At 37.5% G+C, this 23,108-nt stretch overlaps 2 protein-coding genes across 2 annotated transcripts in view; one reads left to right on the forward strand and one right to left on the reverse strand.

The window, feature by feature from the left end:
- The window catches only part of TRPC4AP (transient receptor potential cation channel subfamily C member 4 associated protein), a 35,026-nt gene extending 20,646 nt beyond the window's left edge, over positions 1-14,380 (forward strand). The window contains exons 10-19 of the mRNA XM_081324551.1: positions 540-671; positions 2,021-2,079; positions 3,233-3,334; positions 3,714-3,797; positions 4,348-4,438; positions 4,749-4,889; positions 4,990-5,098; positions 5,588-5,700; positions 7,299-7,505; positions 11,158-14,380. Of these exons, the coding sequence (XP_081180677.1) occupies positions 540-671; positions 2,021-2,079; positions 3,233-3,334; positions 3,714-3,797; positions 4,348-4,438; positions 4,749-4,889; positions 4,990-5,098; positions 5,588-5,700; positions 7,299-7,505; positions 11,158-11,295 (1,176 nt within the window). The 3' untranslated portion in view covers positions 11,296-14,380. The remainder of the gene's footprint in view (positions 1-539; positions 672-2,020; positions 2,080-3,232; positions 3,335-3,713; positions 3,798-4,347; positions 4,439-4,748; positions 4,890-4,989; positions 5,099-5,587; positions 5,701-7,298; positions 7,506-11,157) is intronic.
- Positions 14,381-14,519: 139 nt separating this feature from the next.
- The window catches only part of MYH7B (myosin heavy chain 7B), a 76,732-nt gene continuing 68,143 nt past the window's right edge, over positions 14,520-23,108 (reverse strand). The window contains exons 32-42 of the mRNA XM_081322225.1: positions 22,525-22,721; positions 21,913-22,262; positions 21,215-21,339; positions 19,691-19,806; positions 19,300-19,492; positions 18,563-18,766; positions 17,867-17,992; positions 17,339-17,509; positions 16,923-17,027; positions 15,878-15,973; positions 14,520-15,480 (exon numbers count right to left, since the gene is read on the reverse strand). Coding sequence (XP_081178351.1) covers positions 15,283-15,480; positions 15,878-15,973; positions 16,923-17,027; positions 17,339-17,509; positions 17,867-17,992; positions 18,563-18,766; positions 19,300-19,492; positions 19,691-19,806; positions 21,215-21,339; positions 21,913-22,262; positions 22,525-22,721 — 1,881 coding nt within the window. The 3' untranslated portion in view covers positions 14,520-15,282. The remainder of the gene's footprint in view (positions 15,481-15,877; positions 15,974-16,922; positions 17,028-17,338; positions 17,510-17,866; positions 17,993-18,562; positions 18,767-19,299; positions 19,493-19,690; positions 19,807-21,214; positions 21,340-21,912; positions 22,263-22,524; positions 22,722-23,108) is intronic.

Raw genomic sequence — 23,108 nt, forward strand, 5'->3', positions numbered from 1 at the left:
CCTTGACTAGTTTCCATCCGTTGCTTCTTGTCCGGCCTTCAGGCGTTTTGGAGAATAGCTTGACTCCCTCTTCTTTGTGGCAGCCCCTGAGATATTGGAACACTGCTATCATGTCACCCCTCATCCTTCTCTTCATTGGACTACACATACCCAATTCCAGCAACCGTTTTTTATAAGTTTTAGCCTCCAGTCCCCTAATCCAATGAATTTATTATTCATTCATTCAATTTCCATAGCTGCCCATTTCAAACAGTAATTCTGGTAACTTCTAATTCAAATATATATATACTACAATTTAAAAAAGCATTTTAAGACAATAAAAAATATCCAAAATAAATATACAGAGCAGCCAAGATACTTAACCAATTATCAATAAAGCCAGGAAACAGGGTCCTTAATGCATTCACCACCCCAAGCTTGGAACGTGACCAGGTTTTTAAGCTCTACAAAAGGCTAACAGGTCGGGGGATAAATATTGTTTCCTTCCAACGTTTGAAGTGATAGATAAGGTGAATTAACTGAATGCTCTTCTTCTTTAGGTTCATAAAATGATTGCTGAATTTAGACTGATCCCTGGCCTTAATAATTTATTTGATAAATTAATATGGCGGAAACATTCAGCATCAGCCCTTGTTCTACCTGGGCACAATCAGAACTGTGACTGTAGCCCGGTGAGTATTAGTTTTATCCTGGTGAGAAGCTTGCCATAAATAACATTAACATATGATTGTCCTAGTCAGGTCACAAAAGCTGAAACTATAAAAAATATCTCTTTTTATGTTGAATTCTGTCATGGTGATAAATGGCTACATCGGTATAGTTTCTTAGTCATACCTAAACGGTTAGCTATTGCCTTCTAGAACTTTTTATTTATTTCTTTTATTTTATTTATTAATCTAGCTCACTTTCCTAGTATTCCCTGGAGGCCTTTCATCTAAATACTAACCAATCTCAGTCCTCTTTGATTTCCAGGTCATGGAAAAGTTTAGGGATGGAAAATAGTAGAAGTGTTTTCATGATTTAAGATGAGCACAGATAGTTGATAATTTTCCTTATCACCAACCCACGATCTTACTTAGCTAGCAACATTTCTTTAGGAGTGCCTCCTAGTTTAAATCCACTCTAGAGTCCATTTTCAGATTCGGAGAGTCCTGTCATATTGGAGATAAAAAGGCAGATTCCATTGAAAACTGAGATGTGCAATACCAAATGTAACCTTGGGATACCTTTTATTAGTAAATAGTAATTTCTGATTACTAATAGTAATGTAATAATGACTGCAATCTCTCAGCACCTCTCCAAGTTGGTTTCTTACTGGTCAGGTGTGGCATGTGTGGCCAAGATGCCCAATACTCAATCTTATGGTATGATCTGGTGACTCCTAAGAAAATAGACAGGGTTTTTCTTCTACTTTGGTTCCACTACCTGTTTCTTGGACCAGATCCATCGTGGGTTGTAAAAGCAACCAGAAAGGTGTTTGTGGTATGCATTGGTTAGCAGTTTGTTTCCAGGTGCAACTGAAGGGGCTGGTTATTTCTTAGAGAGCCATACATGGCTGTCTGAAGGACTGCCTTCTCCCATGATGTCTGCCCAGCTGATAGAAGCCACTAGAGTTGACACACTGTTTTTAATCAAACTATCTTTTAGCAGCTAGAAAGTTCATCTCTACCCTCCCCTGCTCTCTGGAATGAGGTTCCCCCTAAGAGCCAGGTGGCTTCCCCCAATGACAGAGAGCCTTAAAGACCGGCCTGTTCTTCTAGACCCTCGGCTAGAGCAGCTGGAGCTCCTTGTTGAATTCATTAATATAATTCATTTATGTATTTTCCTATGTTTTTAGTTGGTTTCTCTATCTTGTTCTCAATTTTACTTATTTATTTATTTATTTAACTTGGCTTCTTCCCCCCCCCCCTTATTCATATTGTATTTAGTTCTGTCAGAGTTGGGCAGTGCCTAATTGATGATGCTGATGATTGCAATTCATTCATTTTATTTATAAAAGTAATTAACCTTCCTTCTGCAGGATATTACCTTGAAGATTCAGTTTTTGAGACTACTTCAGAGTTTTAGTGATCATCATGAGTGAGTATATGTTTGTGATTCTTATTGCAATTTCTCTGCCCATTTAGCTTAAGAGTGAATATTTAACTTTTAATATAGTCAGAAGCTCCTCAAAAATAACTACATAGCCAATTGTAAGTATAGTAATTACCTTTGAACAATATTTATACGTGTCACCTATTTAAAACTTACGTTGAGCAAGAAAGCAGGAAGAGCAAATAAGGGAAAGGAGCTTGGTGGGAGAGATCAAGAAGAAAGGAGATTGGTGTCACTGCCGTTTTTTTAGTTTTGCCAGCTTCGCTCATTTCTGTCTGTACATTTTCCCCTGCTCTCTGCACCTGTGTTATTATCGTAACCATAGTGAATCTCACATGTCCAGCTATGTTATAGTTTCAGACTGTTTTGTGCGCATGTCTAGAAAAAGTTACTCACTTTAGTTGAGTGCAACAATTTTTTCTGCCTAAGAGGACAGAACTGTGCCCTTATCAGAAGAGACCTGAGGAGCTCAGTTTTGCAGTACTCATTGCAGAGATTGTAGGAAACTATTAGAGTCCAGTAGGTGGTGTTATTCAAAACATGATATTTCTTCCACAATGCATGAAGTACAAGAAAAAAAACTAGGAAGAACTAGAGATTGTAAATCAGGAAGACATGATTGAAAATTGATGAGATAATTAGCACATAGAAAGTGGAAGTTACCACTCATTTAAGAGGCCCTACAGACAGGAGGGATACACTATGCACAAATAAAAACAACAACTCTGCACAGAAACCCAGGAGCTGGATCATAGAAATCCTATTGGAAGTGTTGGGGTAGCAATAAAAGACGAGAAAACCAAAAATGATAACATGTAGAACTTCAGTGACTTTATATACAGTATATCTAAATAAAAGCACAGAGTGTCAGTTCTGTGGGTTCTTGTCAATCTTTTTCATGCATACATTGTTACTGATTCCATTTCCTGAATCTTCAACTGTGAATGGTCTGTGAGGTTATTCAATATAGTTGCCAGTGTTTACCTCCTAATATTGTTTTTTATAAAACTGACCATCTCTGTCTGATCCCAAACCTTGACATTGTTGCAAATGCTGTAAATTTTGGAAATAGCAAATAAATAATGCATTATATAAGCTAATAGAGGTGTTCGTTTATCTGTTCTAATGTTCATATTAGGAACAAGTATCTACTTTTAAACAGCCAAGAACTTAATGAATTGAGTGCAATCTCTCTAAAAGCCAACATCCCTGAGGTTGAGGCTGTTGTCAACACAGACAGGTAGAAAACTGAATACATATTTTTCTCCATAATTTGTTTTCTGAAGTAATCTTTGCATAGTGGTTCATTTTACCATGACTTTCTCATGAATATTCAGCAGTCTGGTACACAATGCAGCTTAAATTTAAATGTATGCCACTCTGCCTGCAGACTTGATTTTTTTAAATGCACCAATTTTTAAAATTCAGATAGAAAAAATATTGTAGATTATACAGTTCAAATGTGAAAGCTATATAAGTGAAATCTGACATGTGGACCTTGACTTTCTGTATAAAACTGGGCAATGTACAGTATTGAAGAGAAGTATGCTAAATAGTAATTGTATAGCTTCACACGGCAGCCCACTGGTTTACTTATTTAACACTTTCCTATACTTTAGAAGTTTAATTTGCGATGGAAAAAGAGGCTTGCTAACCAGACTTCTTCAGGTAATGAAGAAAGAACCAGCAGAATCATCATTCAGGTGAGTTCTGCTCTTGCTACATCTTGGGGCTTACAGAGAATTTATTTCATTATCCTCTATTAAAAAATTAAATTGAGTTCATGGCAATAAACAGTAACCTCATTGTTTTACTCTGCAATGCTTCAGCCCTGCCCATGGCATTAAAAGTTGCTTAAGTCTCCAGAGATGTTGGCTATCAGAGCCTTAGATCGAAAATAATACGTTCTTGAAAGTGATCAACATATGTAGTCAGTGAATAGCTATTATTATTTTTTCTAATGATTTCCATTAGTAAGTTGCACAAATATCATGTTGATTCTGAGGTGATAAAATTGATGCTTTTTTGCTATGACAAAATTCCAGTTACACGATGAGCAAATTTACTCTCCACATAATGGTCCAAGATTGAAAAATTAAGTATTTTCATTGGTCTTCTTCCTCTTCCTGTTTTTCTCCAAAGAAGAATTATATATCCTGGCTAAGCATGAATAACAATGTTAATTTTGTTTTGTTGTATTTATGTGTTTAATGGAGAAAAAAGGACGTGCTTAATTTTCTTCTGTTTTACCAGATTTTGGCAAGCAAGGGCAGTTGAAAGTTTCTTACGAGGTGCTACTTCCTATGCAGATCAGATGTTCTTGCTAAAAAGGGGGCTCTTAGAGGTAATTTAATTTAGCATCAGAATTAAAAAAAATTAACTTTTAAACTTTACCAGAAAACTGTTGTTACATGTAGAATCTGTATGAATGTTTGTAATTTATTCTGGTTTTGTATGTTTGAAAGTACAGATGTACATTGTTAATTTTAATAATTTCCCAAATCATGAAACATATTTTGTAGTATGTAACAAAAAAATCTTGTTGCTAAGTGAATGTTTGATTTTAATATGTTACTATATTATTAAGTGTATTCTATTGTAATACAAAATGTAATACCTTGAACTTATAGTAACAGTCCGTTTAATCTTGCCAGCATATTCTGTACTGCATTGTTGACAGTGAATGCAAATCACGAGATGTGCTTCAAAGTTATTTTGATCTTCTGGGGGAACTGATGAAATTCAACATAGACGCTTTCAAGAGGTTTAATAAGTACATCAATACAGAGGAAAAGGTAAAATCCTAGAATCCCTTTTATACATTTTTAGTATTATATTTATTTATTTATTTGTACATAGTACTCTTGATAGAGCCTAATGATTCCAATATTTTAGTTTCAGATATTTTTGAATCAGATCAACAGTTCACTGGTTGATTCCAACATGCTAGTTCGTTGTATTACTTTGTCCCTGGATCGATTTGAGAGCCAGTCAGATATTAAAGGTAAAACAATTGTTTTGAAGCCAAGGAATAACATTAAAAATCTGTGCTAGTATGTCTTTTTGTAGCTTATCTGTACAACTCTTAGCCATTGCTGGAAATACTCTGAGATCATTAACACAGTTTATTCATAAATGTAGTTTAATCTGTTGAAATGCTGATGAACAGCGGTATCTTCCTTGAAGCAAATGTTCCAATATAACCAACAGTTTTACTAGCCATTATGCGATCAAGGTTTGTATAGTTGGGTCATAAGAAACAAGTACCCCTTATCCTAAATACTGTCAGTTCCCAACATTGATAGCACATTGGCTAATGCCAGGTTTTCTTTGAAGAGACCAAAGTTACATTTTGAAAAGCACTTCAATTACAACCAATCTTTCCAACAAGTTATGAGTGGAAGTCATATTAGCAGTGCTTTTTTTCCTCTTCAGAATTATAGCTCATTCAGGACTTAAAATTTTAAATCTAACACACTTCCTTTTTTTGTAGTTGCAGAAGTCTTGTCTGAGTGCCGCCTCTTATCATACATGTCACAGATGTCCATGAGGATGTCCTTTCTTTTCCGACTCATTAATATTATTCATGTACAAACACTGACCCAGGTAATATATGGCAACTGGATTTCAGGAATCATATGTATATGTTGTTGTTGTTAGTTGCGAAGTCGTGTCCGACCCATCGCGACCCTATGGACAATGTTCCTCCAGGCCTTCCTGTCCTCTACCATCTTCTGGAGTCCATCTAGGCTCACGCCTACCGCTTCGGTGACTCCATCCAGCCACCTCATTCTCTGTCGTCCCCTTCTTCTATTGCCCTCAATCTTTCCCAGCATTAGGCTCTTCTCCAGTGAGTCCTTCCTTCTCATTAGGTGGCCAAAGTATTTGAGTTTTAGCTTCAGGATCTGGCCTTCTAAAGAGCAGTCAGAGTTGATCTCCTCTAGGACTGACCGGTTTAATTTAATTTAATTTAATTTATTAATATTTCTATACCGCCCTTCTCCCGGAGGACTCAGGGCGGTGTACAGGGCAAGAATAAAATACAGAAATTTACAAAAACTAAAAGATAATTAAATGCATGCCCGATTAAAATACAATTGATACATAGTAAAAACCCCAATAAAAATGATAAAAACCCCACCAATCCCCCCTCAGGCCAGGCCGGCTTGCTCGAACAAGTATGTTTTCAGATCGCGGCGAAAGGAGCGCAGATCGGGCGCCGTCCGGAGCTCAACCGGTAACTGGTTCCATAGCTCCGGGGCGCCCACAGAGAAGGATCTCCCCCTGGGGGCCACCAGTCGGCATTCTCTGACCGGTGGCACCCTGAGGAGGCCCTCTCTGTGGGAACGCACAGGGCGCAGGGAGCTTGATGCCGGCAGCAGATGTTCCCTGAGGTACTCCGGCCCCATGCCATGGAGGGCTTTGAACACCATTACTAGCACCTTGAATCTCACCCGGAAGACAACTGGCAACCAATGCAGCTCACGGAGCAGAGGTGTCACATGGGAGTATCGGGAGACTCCCAACACAACCCTCGCGGCTGCATTCTGTACCAGTTGGAGCCTCCGGGTGGTCCTCAAGGGAAGCCCCATGTAGAGAGCGTTGCAGTAGTCTAGACGAGAGGTCACGAGCGCGTGAGTGACCGTGCATAAATCATCCCGGCTTAGATAGGTTTGATCGCCTTGCAGTCCAAGGGACTCGCAGGAGTCTTCTCCAGCACCATAGTTCAAAGGCTTCAATTCTTTGGCGCTCAGCCTTTCTTATGGTCCAGCTTTCACTGCCATACATTGCAACTGGGAAGACCATAGCCTTGACTATACGCACTTTTGTTGACAGGGTGATGTCTCTGCTTTTTGTGTGCTGTTTAGATTTGCAATGGCTTTCCTCCCAAGGAGCAAGCGTCTTTTAATTTCTTGGCTACAGTCCCCATCTGCAGCGATCTTGGAGCCCAGGAAAATAAAATCTGTCACTACCTCCATTTCTTCCCCATCTATTTGCCAGGAATTGAGAGGGCCAGATGCCATGATCTTGGTTTTCTTAATGTTTAGTTTCAACCCAAGTTTTGCACTCTCCTTCTTCACCCGCAACAAGAGGCTCTTTAGTTCTGTATATATTGATCCATAAAATGATATTTTATACCTTGTTGATTAGATTCTGTAGAATAACTAACAATATGGTTTCTCACCTTCTTTTTTCAACTTTAGGAAAATGTAAGTTGTCTGAACACAAGTCTAGTTATCTTAATGTTAGCTCGGAGAAAAGACAAGCTCCCATTCTATCTGCGTACTCTTCAAGAGATGGAATATACAAAGAAATATCCTGGTTTCATCCTGAATAATTTTCATAGTCTTCTTCGTTTCTGGCAGCAGCATTACCTCAATAAGGACAAGGACAGTACCTGTTTAGAAAATGTAAGCCTGCAACCTAAGTTCCTTGCAAATGTTTATGTTTCAAAATTGTGATGCGGAAGAGAGGAGAAAACTTGATGGAATAAAACAGAAGTGGGGGGAAAAAGATGTCCTGTTTGAGCTTTCAACACTGGAAAACACTCGTTATTTTGTAGTGTTTCTATTTGCTTGTAAGGCTGAACAGGTAATGCATTACTATAGAAACATTCTAGTGAATATATAGTGAATATATTCACTATATTCAAGTGAATGTTTACTGCAGACTTTTTAAAAACAGAATTGCTGCATTACCAGAGATAAAATTTTGTGTTTAATACAAATAGTTTTATTCTTTTAAATATAGGAAAATGCCTCATTAGAAAATATCTGTACAGTGTACAAGTGGACAATCCATTTCTGTCTGAAAGAACAAGTTATGTTGTGCAGTGAACAGCATTAGCAAATAGCAGTCTTCCACCAAAGTTAGTTATTAATAATAGCTACATTTCAGAATGCACTATGGTATGATAGAAACAATTCCAAAATATTCGAGAATATGGTTCATGTATCTTTATTGAGAATTCTGATAATTGAACTCTTGGACTAAATATATATTCCAGTGCAGCCAGACAGGGACATTGGTGTGTGATATTCTTACCAGGATGAACTTTTTATGCTTCCATTTCAAACCAATACTGCATTCAGAATGTCAAACTTAAAAGCCTGTTTCTTTCTGTGACAGAGAAAACTGACTGTACAAGAAGATAAAATATTATACATGAAATGCGTGAATCCAAAAAAGAATGTAGGATTTTCATTGGCCAGAAAATTAAGCTTTCCTGATTACTTAATATAATGTATGTTCTGTAAAATGAGCAAATTTATTTAGCTTTTGCTATTTAATTTATATACTACCAAAATTACCTTTTCCTGGCCCAGAATGTTACATAAGCTAACTAAAAATAGACATCAGTCAATGTTATTTAAAGCACCATTTAGATTAAATTAAGCATTATATTTTACTTAATTCTAAAATAGAAAAGCTGCCAACCATGAGGTAAATAATTTCTTATTTAATCACCTGCATACATAGGATAACCTAGCAAGCAATGAAGCAATTCAATCTTGCTTCATTTTTCTTTTGTAATCCTGTATATTCTCAACCATTTTTAGCCTATTTGATTTGTACTGGACCAAATTATTTGGCAATTTCTGTATCATCTGGGTGTAATATATTCTTAATGCAGAATGGGTTATACTTAGGGGTTCTCAAAATTTGTAATTCTACAGCATCTTAAACGATAAATAAAGTTCTATGATCTCTGCTTGAATAAAGCATTTTCCCCCCATGGGAAAATATGTATCATTTTTAGGCATTAAATTTTATGTGGTAGGAACAGTAATACTGCAGTTTCCCACTGTGGGTTTTCACTTGTAAGAAAAGAAACAAAGCCCAAAGGAAGTTTTGATCGCATAAATTTAGTCAATAAAGATCTCCTTGAAATTGCTCTAAAGTACCCCACCGCCCCAATCCCTGGGTTAATGTGTACATAAAATTGTTTTGATCTGGATTCTATATAGCATCTAGTTTTCTTGGAGATCAGGTTAAGAGTGGGGTGATGAATTGTTGATGAATTCCTGTAACACCTGAACCTATCAAGATTGAGTCTTCAAAATATGGTGGCAAATTATTAATTTTGAGGGCAATTTTTAATGGACTTTTGGAGGGCAGAGATTAGTTTGCTGTGTGATATATTAACACATCCTACATCTGTTGTATTGTGTGGATCATAACAAACTGTGGCAAGTCCTTAAAGAGATGGGCATACCAGACCATCTTATTTGTCTCTTGAGAAACCTATATGCGGGCCAAGAAGCAACAGTGAGAACTGGACACGGAACCACTGATTGGTTCAAAATTGGGAAAGGAGTCCGGCAAGGCTGTATACTGTTGCCCTGCCTATTTAACTTATACGCAGAGCACATCATGAGAAAGGCAGGGCTAGATGAATCAAAAGTTGGAATTAAGATTGCCGGAAGAAATATCAAGAACCTAAGATACGCAGATGATACCACTTTAATGGCAGAAAGTGAAGAAGAACTAAAGAGCCTCTTGTTGCGGGTGAAGAAGGAGAGTGCAAAACTTGGGTTGAAACTTAACATTAAGAAAACCAAGATCATGGCATCTGGCCCTCTCAATTCCTGGCAAATAGATGGGGAAGAAATGGAGGTAGTGACAGATTTTATTTTCCTGGGCTCCAAGATCACTGCAGATGGGGACTGTAGCCAAGAAATTAAAAGATGCTTGCTCCTTGGGAAGAAAGCCATGGCAAATCTAGACAGCACACTAAAAAGCAGAGACATCACCCTGTCAACAAAAGTGCGTATAGTCAAGGCTATGGTCTTCCCAGTTGCAATGTATGGCAGTGAAAGCTGGACCATAAGAAAGGCTGAGCGCCAAAGAATTGAAGCCCTTGAACTATGGTGCTGGAGAAGACTCCTGCGAGTTCCTTGGACTGCAAGGCGATCAAACCGGTCAGTCCTAGAGGAGATCAACCCTGACTGCTCTTTAGAAGGCCAGATCCTGAAGCTAAAACTCAAATACTTTGGCCACCTAATGAGAAGGAAGGACTCACTGGAAAAGAGCCTAATGCTGGGAAAGGTTGAGGGCAAGAGAAGAAGGGGACGACAGAGAATGAGGTGGCTGGATGGAGTCACTGAGGCAGTAGGCGTGAGCTTAAATGGACTCCAGAAGATGGTAGAGGACAGGAAGGCCTGGAGGAACATTGTCCATAGGGTCGCGATGGGTCGGACACGACTTCGCAACTAACAACAACAACATCTGTTGTGCCTCAAAATAATCCTCCAACACTTCCCTTCAAAAAGGAGCAAAACATTTCTATAGAGCATTTTTCATTACTGTTGTGGGGTGCAATTGCATAAGTGTTACAATATCAACTCAAAAGTATTTGGTGGCATATTCAAATACTAGCAATGAGATGTTAATGGCATGTTAAAGTATATATTTATTTAGGAAATTTAGATAATTGCCCAGTTCACTCACAGTTGCTCTAGACAACTTACAGAAAAAAAGCCAAATACAATACCTGAGACACCCACATTCTCCTGGCAACAGCTTTCAAACAAATAACTTGATGGGTTCCCAGGTCTGTTGGCAAACCAATGTTTTCAGGGCCTTTCGAAAGAATATCAACAGGGCCAGTCTTATCTCTGCAGGGATGATGTTCCTTTTCTTGGCCCCACTAGGTACACCTCCTTAACTGGGGGTGACCTGTAAAATATCCTGCTTCCCCACTATATCCTGATGGGTAAAATATCCCACTTCCCCACTATACCCTGATGTAACTGGAAAAATATAGCCTTTAAATAACCTTGCCCTCGAGCCATGTAGGGCTTTAAAGATAATAACCAGCACCTTGAATTGATCCCAGAAGCAAATCAACAATTCATGCAGTTCCTACAAGAGAGATGCCATTCCTACATGTGCAAATCTAGACTTGCACAAAACTAGGCGGGCTGCCATATTTTGAACTAGGTGAAGCTTCCAGATACTTTTCAAGAGCAACCCCATATAGAACCCCATTTGTACTAGCAAGTCATACTCCAGAGACATTTGTTTTGTTTGTGCTTATTTTTCTTTCTTTTCCCTTTATAGAGTTCCTGTATTAGTTTTTCCTATTGGAAAGAGACTGTGTCTGTTCTGCTTAGTACCGATCGGACATCACCTTGTGCCATAATTAGCTACATTGATGAGGCGTACATGGATATTGACAGAGACTTCACCGAAGAGTAATTCCACCGGTTCTCACTTCCAGTGGACAATACCTCAGAGGGAATCTTGCAGACGTTGGATTTTCAGGGATATGCTGTGTGCACAAACTTAGAACTATGGAATATTACTATCTAAATGTATTTTCTCCCCTTGCCCCACCACCCTCTTTAAAGAGCAAGATTTCACAAACTTGAAACGTATCACATATTCAGGGAAATCTGCATACTGTTTGGAATTGTCTGCAAAAAGGTCCACTTTCCCCTGCTCACTATGACTAGAAGCGTTTGAGCTTGGGAGGTCGGATCTTTCCAATATGCAAGGGTTGGCTGTGATTTTCTTTCTGGTAACCCAAATTAGAAGTTAAAAGGAGAGGTAATTTCCCTAAGTCATTGAAACAAGCTGGTTTTATGAGCACACCTAAGGTACACCAGCCACTCATCATAAAAGGTTGATTCCTAATTCTTCACATCTTTTTGTTTTGCATTTCAAGAGGATCGTATGTGCAATTCACTTTTAGATACGTAAAAATAATGGCTTGTCCTTTTTTTCTGCAAACGATTTTAGAAATATTTTGTACTAAACTGTCCCATTCTCTTCTTTGGTTCACTGTATTATTGCATTCAAAAGTATTTTTCTCTGGCCTGTGGATTTGTCTTCAATGGACTTTTACAGTGCTGTCTAGAACAGGTATATATATTGCGATGATGGAAGTAGTTGGCTTTTTTCCCCTGGCTTCTTTGTTTGTTTGCTTGTTTATTAGGTTTTCAGATACAATCACGGGAAAAACAAGGAAGAATAAAAAGAACACAGATTTTACTTACAAGTTTTGTAAAATTAACCAAATAAATTTCCTCATGACATTGATATAAATCTATGTATAGTTTTAAGAATATCAAAATTAGCTTTTTATGAAATAATTAACAGTAGCCAAATACGAATCAAATTGTAAATTTAAAAATCCAATAATTTCTGCCTGATCTAACAAATGTGAATTTAACAGGTCATAAAAAGATTAAATATTAGTCTAATATATAGATTTATATCAAAATATTTTTGAAACATTTTAATTAATTTTACAATGCTTTCAGGTCTCCTTTTCATCTCCTTTTTCTTTTCTTTTTATTGTTCCATTTGATTGTATCTGTAAATCTAATAGACAAAAAAGGGAAGAACAAATTAAAAATTTATGATTTTTTTTTCTAAATTCTGCAGTCTGGCCATTTTGCTCATAATGCAAATGGAATTTTCTTTCACAGTACTGTATTGCTTTTGCTGAATATAAAACCTATTGTTGAACAGAAAGGTGTACTAATTTGCACTCTGGAAACAGAGGCACCAGCTAAAGTGAAAGAATTAGCACCATCCGTTCTGATGTGTATGTGCCCACACACTCACACACCAGAACAATATATATATATATAATATATATTGTTCTTAATGTGTAATAGTAACTGGAAGTTGTCTAGTCTACTACTGATACTTATTTGTATTTCATATGGGGTGAATTATTCAGTAAATATTGAACTTGCTGTTGTAACTGCCCGTGTTTAAACAAATTAGTTGAAAGACAGCTGGTGTTTGATTCCAGAAACTTTTTTTGGAATAAACTTCATTACATCATTGTGCTCAGGCACTTTATGGAATTTATGAAGCATTAGAACAGCCCTTTCTGTCCTTAGCTTTCAAGTATTCTTATGTATGCATTTATAATTTTATAACATTTTACCTTAAACGGATCTCTAAAAAGCCTCAAGTTAAAAATTTCAAGAAGATATCTTGATTGTATTCTGTTAAAATTTATCCTTCAAAGCATAACATTTTTATTAGAATTGGCTATTAGGAATGTGATTAGAAATGTAATAATAGCAAGACATCTCCATGAAACCTACAATACTTGAAAGTAAGATATAGTTGATCAGCTATTCCCCTATTCACATTTGTTCTGCACACGCTATTGCACCTTATTTTGGGGCAAAAGTAATAGAAATAACAGATCTCTGGTGGTCGATTTGCATATAAAATTATTAAGGTATTTACTGGGGACAAAGAGCATCCACTTTTTTTAATGATTAAAGCCCTGTCAAGAAAGCCTGACTGCTCCGTAATTATCTAATTGTGAATCTATTACCTGAACAAAACAGCACTTTATTAAGGCTATCCCTATTGTTTTATCCTTTACAGCTTGTCAGAAATAAAATGAAACTTTGGAGTAAATCATGTATCTTGCTTTAAAGAAACCTCTTAAGGATATGTTTAAACTGACTTTCCGAGTGGCCCTGTACTCAATTATACATCTGATGCCTTTGGAGAATGTCATTCAAGAATTTTGGAATGCTAATGCGTTTGGAGAATGTCATTCAAGATGTGTTGGGATAAATTTTGAGAGAGTCAATTGCTTCTACCCCACCCTCAGTCCTAGGTCATTGTAGTGACTCTGTAATTGTAGTAAACATAGAATAAAGACTCTAATGCCTGTGGATTCCTTTTGATTAGAACTGAAACATCAGGACAGTATGGCCATCGTCTACAAAAATGAATTCTAAGTAATTAATTCATACATATGTCTTGCCTTTGAATTACCATCCTTCTTTTTACTAATCAATTTGGCTTTCAGTGAGACTTCTCTCACTAAAAAAAAATACTTAGCTACTCCAAGGATGATTTACCTATCATGCTGTGTACTTATTTCTGACTTTTCAGTGTAGGCAATTCCAAAGAGTTGGGTTGGAGGTTTTGGCTCAGGGTATATTATTGGCCTTTTGGTTCCTTACAGGGACACATGAGCGCCCATGTTCCTCTTCCACAGCTACTGCTGTAGATCATCTTTGTGTATGATGAGAAACTACAATAGCCTTGGATTAAGTATAAATTGTGTGGAGGAGTAATAGCTGGCAAGTCACATTTATATGTGGCTGTAAAAAAAAAGGGAAATCGCTGAAGGAATGGAACTGTTTTGTGGCAAAAAGGCAACTCCCCTAGCCAGCAAATGTTTCTGGAAATTTTAATTATTTCACACAAATTAATAATGTTCATGCTGCCCAGATTAATACTGACTGACTAACACCACATAAATGTATTAAATGGAATAAAGAATTCTATTTTAAAACATGTCTCAAGAAATATTATTCAAAGAACTCCAGTTTGAGCTTGTTTGTAAAAAGGTAGATCAATCAGATATTTATCTATAGTAACAGCTCTCCAAGACTGTTGAATGTTCATCATTGTAGCAAGAGAGATGTGTTAGGCTGTGATAGCCAGATAACTGAAAGTCTGGTTACACCTGAGATGATTTTTTAATGCAGGTCATGAAATGCTTTATATTAGCAATACTTATTCTTTAAATAAAGTTAGTCTCAAAAGATGCTACCAGACTGCAAATTTGAGATTTGTGTGCAAATAAGATGTAAGACAAAAGTTCCATTTTTAAAAAGCCTCATAGGAAGACATTCTACAGTTGAATATTCTCAAAAAAAGTTACACACTTTCCATCATGAGCATTTGACTTTATTCACTACAGAGTCAGAAATGACTGTTGCAGCCATTACATAGCCGTATTCATCGAAGAGATGTTACACTGAAGTTTCTTATTCTTCATGCTGTTAACAATAATTAAAAAAAAGTTACTTTCAGATTTGATTGCCACAGATAGCTTCTCAGAGCCCCATCCCTCTTTTGTGGAAAGTGCTTTGCATTGCTTGGATATTCCACATCAGAATACAACAATGTTTATAATTACTGTATTCTGAATACACATTCAGAATGATGAAAGCTCAAATCCAGCCCGTGGTACATTATGTATTTATGCAGAAAAGACAGGGGAAAAATATTTTTGTCTGACTAAGCAAGCAAAAACAACACATTAATCTTTTTCATGCTCTATGTCTCAGCCATCCTCCTATTTGTTCCCTGATTTATACATCGATTACAGCTGAGTAGTCTTTAATGGAGCCAATGAAACCTTGTCACATCAAATAAAGAGCTAATATGTGTTCCTCAACAGTTTATCCATTAAGGAATGAGACTGATGGGGAGATAATTACCGTGTTTTACCTCAGGCAATATTGTTCTCACCTTCAGAGTAACTTCCCTAGTGCGAGTACGCAGCTTGTTCACTTGCGTCTCTGCAATATCTGCTCGTTCCTCAGCATCATCAAGTTCATGCTGCACTTTGCGGTATTTGACCAGGTTGGAGTTGGCTTGTTGCTCCTATGAATAGAAGATGGAGTTTGATGTAGTGGAACCAGATATGGGAGAGATTCTTGGCTGCATTGAATGACTGAGGAATTTTGGCAAGCAATGTTCTAAGCACACAAAAGATTTGGCACGTTTTCAATAGTAGTAGGGAAAACTAATGCCTCTGTAATGTAGAGAGATAAGGTTGTATAGAACCAAGGGAATTGGACTTCCTAAGTACATTGGAGAAGTTGAATTACTAAAGTGTTGTTTTGGAATTATATTTTTAAATTGCAGTTATGGCACAGGAGTAACACAGACACAAATAGACCATTAAGGGTTATTACAGAACCAAAGGAAACGAATTGAATAGGATTAGCATTCTAATGCTTTTTAAACTGCTGGAATCCCTATGCAGATTCATACTTACTGCCTCCTCAAACTGACGCTTGTAGCTCTTGACTTTGCTCTGCAACTTGTCAATCAGTTCCTGCATTCGTGCCAGGTTCTTCCTGTCCTCTTCAGTCTGAAATGTAATAATCAGATATTTGGTTCATCCCATATATGTTACCACCACATTACTGTATAAAAGTTTTCTGATCAATTAAACTTGATTTAGCAGATTTCCAAAATAATGGGCATTTTTTTAATTGTGACTCCACCCCCTCTCATCCATGAAATTGAGGTTTTGTTTTATTGCAAGTAATGTCATTTACACCAGTTATGTAATTACACAAATTGATTCAAAGGATGTACATTTGGATTTAACATAGCTAACGGCTGTTAATAGACATACCCTTCCTCTAACTGGGCAGCTAAACTGAGATTCTACTCATATTCCACAAAAGAAACTTCTGAAGCGCTCTTTTACTTTTTGGAAATATATCCTCCCCCTTCCTGATTTATCTATAGATACATACAGTAGGTGCCCATTTTGAGCAATGTATTCAAATTTGATTCCTATTATCAAGCTTTCCTTTAACTGATAGAAATGTACTGGAGAAGGTGACATTGGGAAAATAGAGTTTGATTTGGGGATACAATAAGAGAATGATGTGAAAGATCTCTAGCCTAAATCTTGGTTTCTTGTACTATTTACTGAAGCTTAGGTTCAGCTTATTGACTATTTTGGTCAATAGCTTTAAAAGCCTATTTGCTATGTAATCCAATTGATAATCATGTAGCCAAAGTGATGAAGACATGATATGATACCAATCAGTTTTGTCTATGGAACAAAATCACAAATCCACATTAAAGGGAGGACAATACTTCTTGCTCTCACTCCAAATGAAACAGTCTTGGAGTTTGCTATCTCCTGAAGAACTCTGAATTACTGCTAAAATGGTGGGAGATCTGCAGGCAAAAAGGAAAGTTTCACTTTTGTATAATGCTCCCCCTGTGCTTTTGTTGGTTTTTCATTCTGTGTTAATGAAAATGGATCTGAGGAATCAATATGAAGATGATGAAACTTGTACCTGGTAAGTCAGTTCTTTAACTCTTCGCTCGTACTTGCGAATGCCCTTCTGACTCTCTGCATTCTTCTTTTGTTCTATATCCAAGTCACCTTCTAGTTCTCGTACCTGAATAAGACCGAACAGCACAGTTAAGTTCTTTTTCCTTCTTACTTGGCTCAGAAAACAAAAAACTATATTGGTTGTCATGCTTCACAAAGCACTAGAAATCTACATAGATTTTAGTGGACTATAACATGAGGATGGATTATTGCCTCTACAACAGAGCCTCCTTGCACATATGATTTCATTTAACTTTAAAGGGTTTCAGACCCCACTGAATCCAAGCTTTTATTTACTGTACTGGGATTATTGGCGACATAATCCACAAGAAAATTAGGTTTTTGCCAGAAAAAGTAGATGTTCTCTTAAATACTAACCCTGGCTTCCAGTTTCTGAATCTGCTTCTTGCCCCCTTTAAGAGCAATTTGCTCAGCTTCATCCAGCCTCATTTGTAGGTCTTTGATGGTCTGTTCCATATTTTTTTTCATCCGCTCCAGATGGGCACTTGTATCTTGTTCTTTCTTCAGTTCCTCTGCCATCATGGCTGCCTGATAGGGACAACAGCCCAAAAACATTTATGTAGCATTAAAACTAGCTACTGTGATTGATTACGAGAATTACCATTAATGTATCTGGAGGGCACTAGGTTGAAATAAGCTGGCTTCCAATGTCAGTAGTATCCTACTATCAAGTATTAGATATTACCAAACGCTGAGTTCCCCATCAACAATAGTTGCTAGATGCTACTCATAAATACCTATTTTCATTGTGTATTTTCTATTAAGCTCCATAGAAAATAATTCTGGGAAACACCGGGGAAGGAAACTGCCACACCAGTAAACACCTATATAAAAAATCAGTGTAGCCCTTACAATATTCCCACCCCTGCTCCTGAGGCCCCTTACATCAGTGATGGCTTTTTTAGCCTTTTCTTCAGCATTTCGACATTCCTGCACAGCTTCTTCCACTTCAGTGCTCAGCTGTGAAATGTCTGTCTCCATCTTCTTCTTCTGATTAATTAGGCTTGTATTCTATTTGGGAAGAGAACAGTAAACCATTTTTGCTTCCGATCTTGAACTCATGCCAATATTTATTTATTTATTTATTTAATTGATTTTATATACCGCCCTATTCCCGAAGGACTCAGGGCGGTTTACAGGGCGAGTTAAAACAATACAAATAAGTACACTTTAAAATAGAATTAAATAAGTCTAGCCCACAATTAAACAAATTAAAATTAAAATTAAAATTAAAATTATTAAAATTAAAATAAAATTAAAATTAAAACCCCCTCAGTCCAGGCCAGCAAGATCAAACAACCAAGTTTTAAGGTCCCGGCGAAACGAGCGAAGGTCTGGGGCAGTCCGAAGTTCTACCGGCAGTTCATTCCATAGGGCAGGCGCGCTCACAGAGAATGCCCTCCCCCTTGGAACCATCCGTCGGCATTCCCTAACCGGCAGCACCCTAAGGAGGCCCTCCCTGTGGGAGCCCACAGGACACTGGGAGGCTGATGATGGCAGCAGGTGCGTAGGGCATCTTGATCCAAATAGGGTCGCAACTATAGTTGCTATCCCTGCTTGAAAATACATTCTTTGGCTCACCTGGGTGTGTAATAGATTGACTCTTTCTGTTGCCTCTATAAGCTCCTGTTCAGCCAATTTCCTTCCACGTTCTGCCTGTTCCAAGGATGCCCGCAGCTCTTCCACTTCAGCCAGCAATAGGTTGTTACGCCTCTCCAAGGCACCTGCCTGCTCCTTCAGATCATCATTATAGCGTAGAGTGTCATCCAGTTCAATCTGCACGTCCTGTGGATCATATCGGAGAAGTCAGTTTTAACACAACCAAAAATAAAACAGTTGTTTTGCAAAACTCAAAAAACCATTAAAGATGGCAAACAATGATTCCCTATAGTGAACACAAAGAAAGAGGATGAGCAACCTGCAGCTCATGAGCTACATAAAGATTTTCAGCACCAGTGTCCCAAAGTCATACTGCCTCATGACAAACCACTGACTTTCTATTGCACTTAGCTTATGGGACTGAAATAATGTTCTTCACAATGCATTACGTTTCTAGATAATAAATCCAGTCTGAGGGGAGAAACATATTCCCCATAGGGGAAAAAACACTAACAATTTTAGCTCTATCTCACTGTTACTTTCAGTGCACAATGCTTTGCATTCTCTGCAGCCCTTGAAGACAGAAAAATAACAACACATGATACTTCCAAATAAAACTGCCACCTTTTAATATAAGCTGATAATCATTGAGAAGATTGCAAAAGAGAGCCCCAGCTGGCTGATAGACTACATTTACTTGAGAAATGATTAAGACAGACCTTCAACTGGGATTGGAGCTGCCGCACCAGTTTCTGAGACTCAGCAGCTTGACGATTGGCATGACTCAGCTGGATCTCCATCTCATTGAGATCTCCCTCCATTTTCTTTCGCAACCTGACAGCCTCATTTCTGGCCTTGGCTTCAGCATCCAATGAGGCCTGCATAGAATCCATGGCTCTCTGGTGATTACGCCTGGAAGAAAAAAAGAAAAGTGCTTAGTAGGAGGCACTTAATTCATCAGCCTAGTAAAACTGAATCATCGGTGCAGCCTTGCTTTCTCAACAGTGCCTCTGAGAATAGATTTCCTCACTTGCCATGAAAATCTAATAATACCACTGCAATCCATACCATAAAGTATATAACAGGTTCTCCAATATGTCATATTTCTACCTTAAATTTTCAAATTCTTCATCTTTCTCTGCCAGTTTCCTATCAACATCAGCTTTGATCTGGGACAGCTCCAACTGGATGCGCAGGGTTTTGCTCTCCTCATGTTCCAGGGCACCCTTAAATCACAAATAAATATAAATAGTGATAAAACTCAACAGACGTTCGCTTCCCTTCAAAGTGCTATAACCTGATTGTGAATTGGTATCGACATTTGATTTGTGCTTAGATTGTAAGCCGCCCTGAGTCTTCGGAGAAGGGTGGGATATAAATGGGATTAAAAATTTCTGATTGTTGTCTTCCTTTTTTAAAAAAAATCTATTTTTTTAAAAGAGATCAATTCTCAAAATGACTTCCATCAACAAAGCTATGTGTCAATGCTGCTAACATCGAATGTTATTGCTTGACAAGAGATGAAGAAGTAGCCATTTCATATGTTAAACATGTGTATTGCTTTAAGAGATTGAGTTTAAGGTTGGGAGGGGGGAAGAGGAGGATTGTACCTTCAAGGCCATCTGAAATTAAAGAAGATAAGAACTTGGCGGGTTTTCTAATGGAAGGGAAACTGATTCTTTAAATTAATTGGAGAATATGATCAATGACAAAATTAGAAAGGTGGAGAATTGTGTTTTAATATATTGTGCAAGGGGTGGAGAATTCAGATTCCAGCTTCCTTAGAGCAAGCATTTGCCGGTGTATGTGGCTAAATAAAGGACTTTTAAGGTAAACAATGCCTCAGAGTCACTTGAAAAGCCCATACATCAGAAACTTGACACTATGGTTGTGATTGATGAAAATTAAAGTCCAAACAATTGGACACCATATTACTTATTTGTGGATTAGGCAGGCATCTTTATAATATCCAATAGTTCTCAGGAATTAGGAGATCTTTATGGAAAAGCTAGAAATATATTTTTCTGATCTCTAGGTGCTATTTCAGACCCAGATAAATGGCCTGCTTCTACTGTAGTTTTATTTACTGGGTTTTAAATAATGGATCAAAGACACATGGAGCAAATAGCAAAAGGCAACAGCCAGATTGGGAAGAACAGAAAAAGGGTTTGTTACAGGTCCTGTTGTTCTTGGACAATTGGATAATTGCTCTACTTAAACCATAATCTTTTTTTAAAAAAAATCATGATTTGCTGAACAAACTGGTTTATGTAAAAGCAAGACACTTATTCATTATGTTTATACCAAGCCAATGTACTCTTTTACAGTTCCACCAATTATTTCATTTTTACCTCATATTACACTATTCCTTTCACACCCAATTCTTTGCAGCCTCCATTGTAACTGGGAAGTGATTTGGATATTACTCATATTGCTTGGTATACAGGTCACATTTAAATATTTATTGACTATGGCACAACAAGCTGGTTCATATACTGTGTTAAATCTTAATCCATGATTTACAGATCAATGCAATGAATACATTTAATATGTTAAATCCAAGTAAAGCATAATCCCTGCTGATATTTAAGTTTAAATAATAACAAGGTTTACCACAATCATTCAAGTGCTTACCTCAGCTTCCTCTAAGGCTGCTTGGATGTCACTCTTTTCAGCCTCCAAGCCTTTCTTCAGTTTCTCAAGTTCATGGATGGTTTTTCCACTCATGCTAATTTGATCAGTTAGGTCCATTATCTCCTCTAAAGAGACCAAGACAGATATTATATACTTATTTGTAATCTGGAAACCTGGGTGACCCCTACCTATTGTTTGCATTCTCTACTATATTCAAAATCAAATTTAACTTCTAGCCTATAATGCTAAACTCAGTTATGCCAGAACAGCAATCTCATGTTATTAGGGGTAAAAGAAGGTTTTGATCACATTATGCTTATTTACTGGTTTATAGAATGCTACCATTTATTCCTACCTGTATTTCCTACTTTTCAGAAAACAAATCACCTCAAAATCAGAAAAAGAACCATCTTTGTTCTAAACCTTTCTCTGCCTGCTTGTATAGAAGCCAGTTCATACACTCAAGTGATAAACTACCTAGAATTGAATGTATAACAATCTAAATTCTGAGCCATGCTGAATTAAGTATGGATAAACATATTGGTTTATTTTACAAAAAGGCACAAAGGAAGGATATTAGAAAACTGAATTATTTCTTCTACTGTTTCTACCTTCTGGCCTTGTTCTGCTTTTGCCTTAAGGATAATTTTAAAAAAGTTATACTGTGCCATTTAGAAGTGATTCAGCCTTGTGGATACCTTGCAGATTCTTGTTCTCACGCTTGAGAGTCTCTAGATTCTCCAGGGACTCTTCATAAGCATTCTTGAGCTTGAAAAGTTCTGTGCTCAGGCTACGGGACTCTTTCTGAGAAGATTCCAGCTCTGCTTGTGTTTCCTCATATTTCTGTTTCCACTCAGCAATGATCCTGTCAAAGCCGCGTTGTTTCTTGTCCAAAGCAGCAGCAGCTGAGTTAGCTCTCTCCAGATCAATAGACAGATCCTCTATTTCAGTCTGAAGACGATGCTTTGTTTTCTCCAGAGAGGAACATTTGGCATGGGCTGCTTCCACAGCCTCTTCTGCCTCTTGTAGACGGATGGCCAGCTTCTTCCTGAAATTTGCCAATCATCCTGATTAGATAGGGAAGATATTGGCACACAAACTGGAGACAAAACTTTTCTGAAGTAGTTTCTGAACACTACTACTTCCAATGCATGGTGTCCTGCAACAACAACTCCTAATATGGAATTTTTCCCCTCCTTTCACTGCAAAGATGTTAATAGGCATCACTGTGATACCAAAGTGCTTCCCTCTATCAAAGAATTCTAATACTTAGAATATATTTAGTGTAAATGACTATTAGAGGAACTCACTTGGCTTCCTCTAATTCCTCTGTCCTCTGGATGGCATCTGTTTCATATTTGGTCCTCCACTGGGCCACTTCAGCATTGGCTTTAGACAAAGAGCGCTGGAGCTCCCCCTTGGCTTCTACCTCCTCTTCATACTGTTCCCGCAGAAGGTCACAGTCATGGCGGGATGCTTGCAAAGCATGAGCCAAAGCATTCTTGGACTGAAAAGTTGAAAATTGTTTCGATTAAAATAAAACCAATTCTTTATCAAGCAGTTAATATTCCAGCATTCTCCATGCCAAATAAAAATGGGATTTGATATGTTCCTATATATGCATTTTGACCAATTAAGCATTGTGGCATGGCTTGCTGCTGCATATTTATTGGATGTATATGCTTTCTACTCCCATAACGGAGCTATGAAGGTAATTATTGGTTAGGATAGCCATGGTTTATGAGAAGAATAGGGATGTGTACAGTGCAGAGATCTGGTTTCTGCTGTACACAGAAATAAAATTCTATGTGTATCGCTATTCACATATTTATTACTTGCTTATACATAACAAAACATAACTCTGGGAAGCATACAATTAAAAAAACACTATAAT

This window comes from Vipera berus, assembly GCF_964194415.1.
Source record: "Vipera berus genome assembly, chromosome: 3".
Classification (NCBI taxonomy): Eukaryota; Metazoa; Chordata; class Lepidosauria; order Squamata; family Viperidae; genus Vipera; species Vipera berus.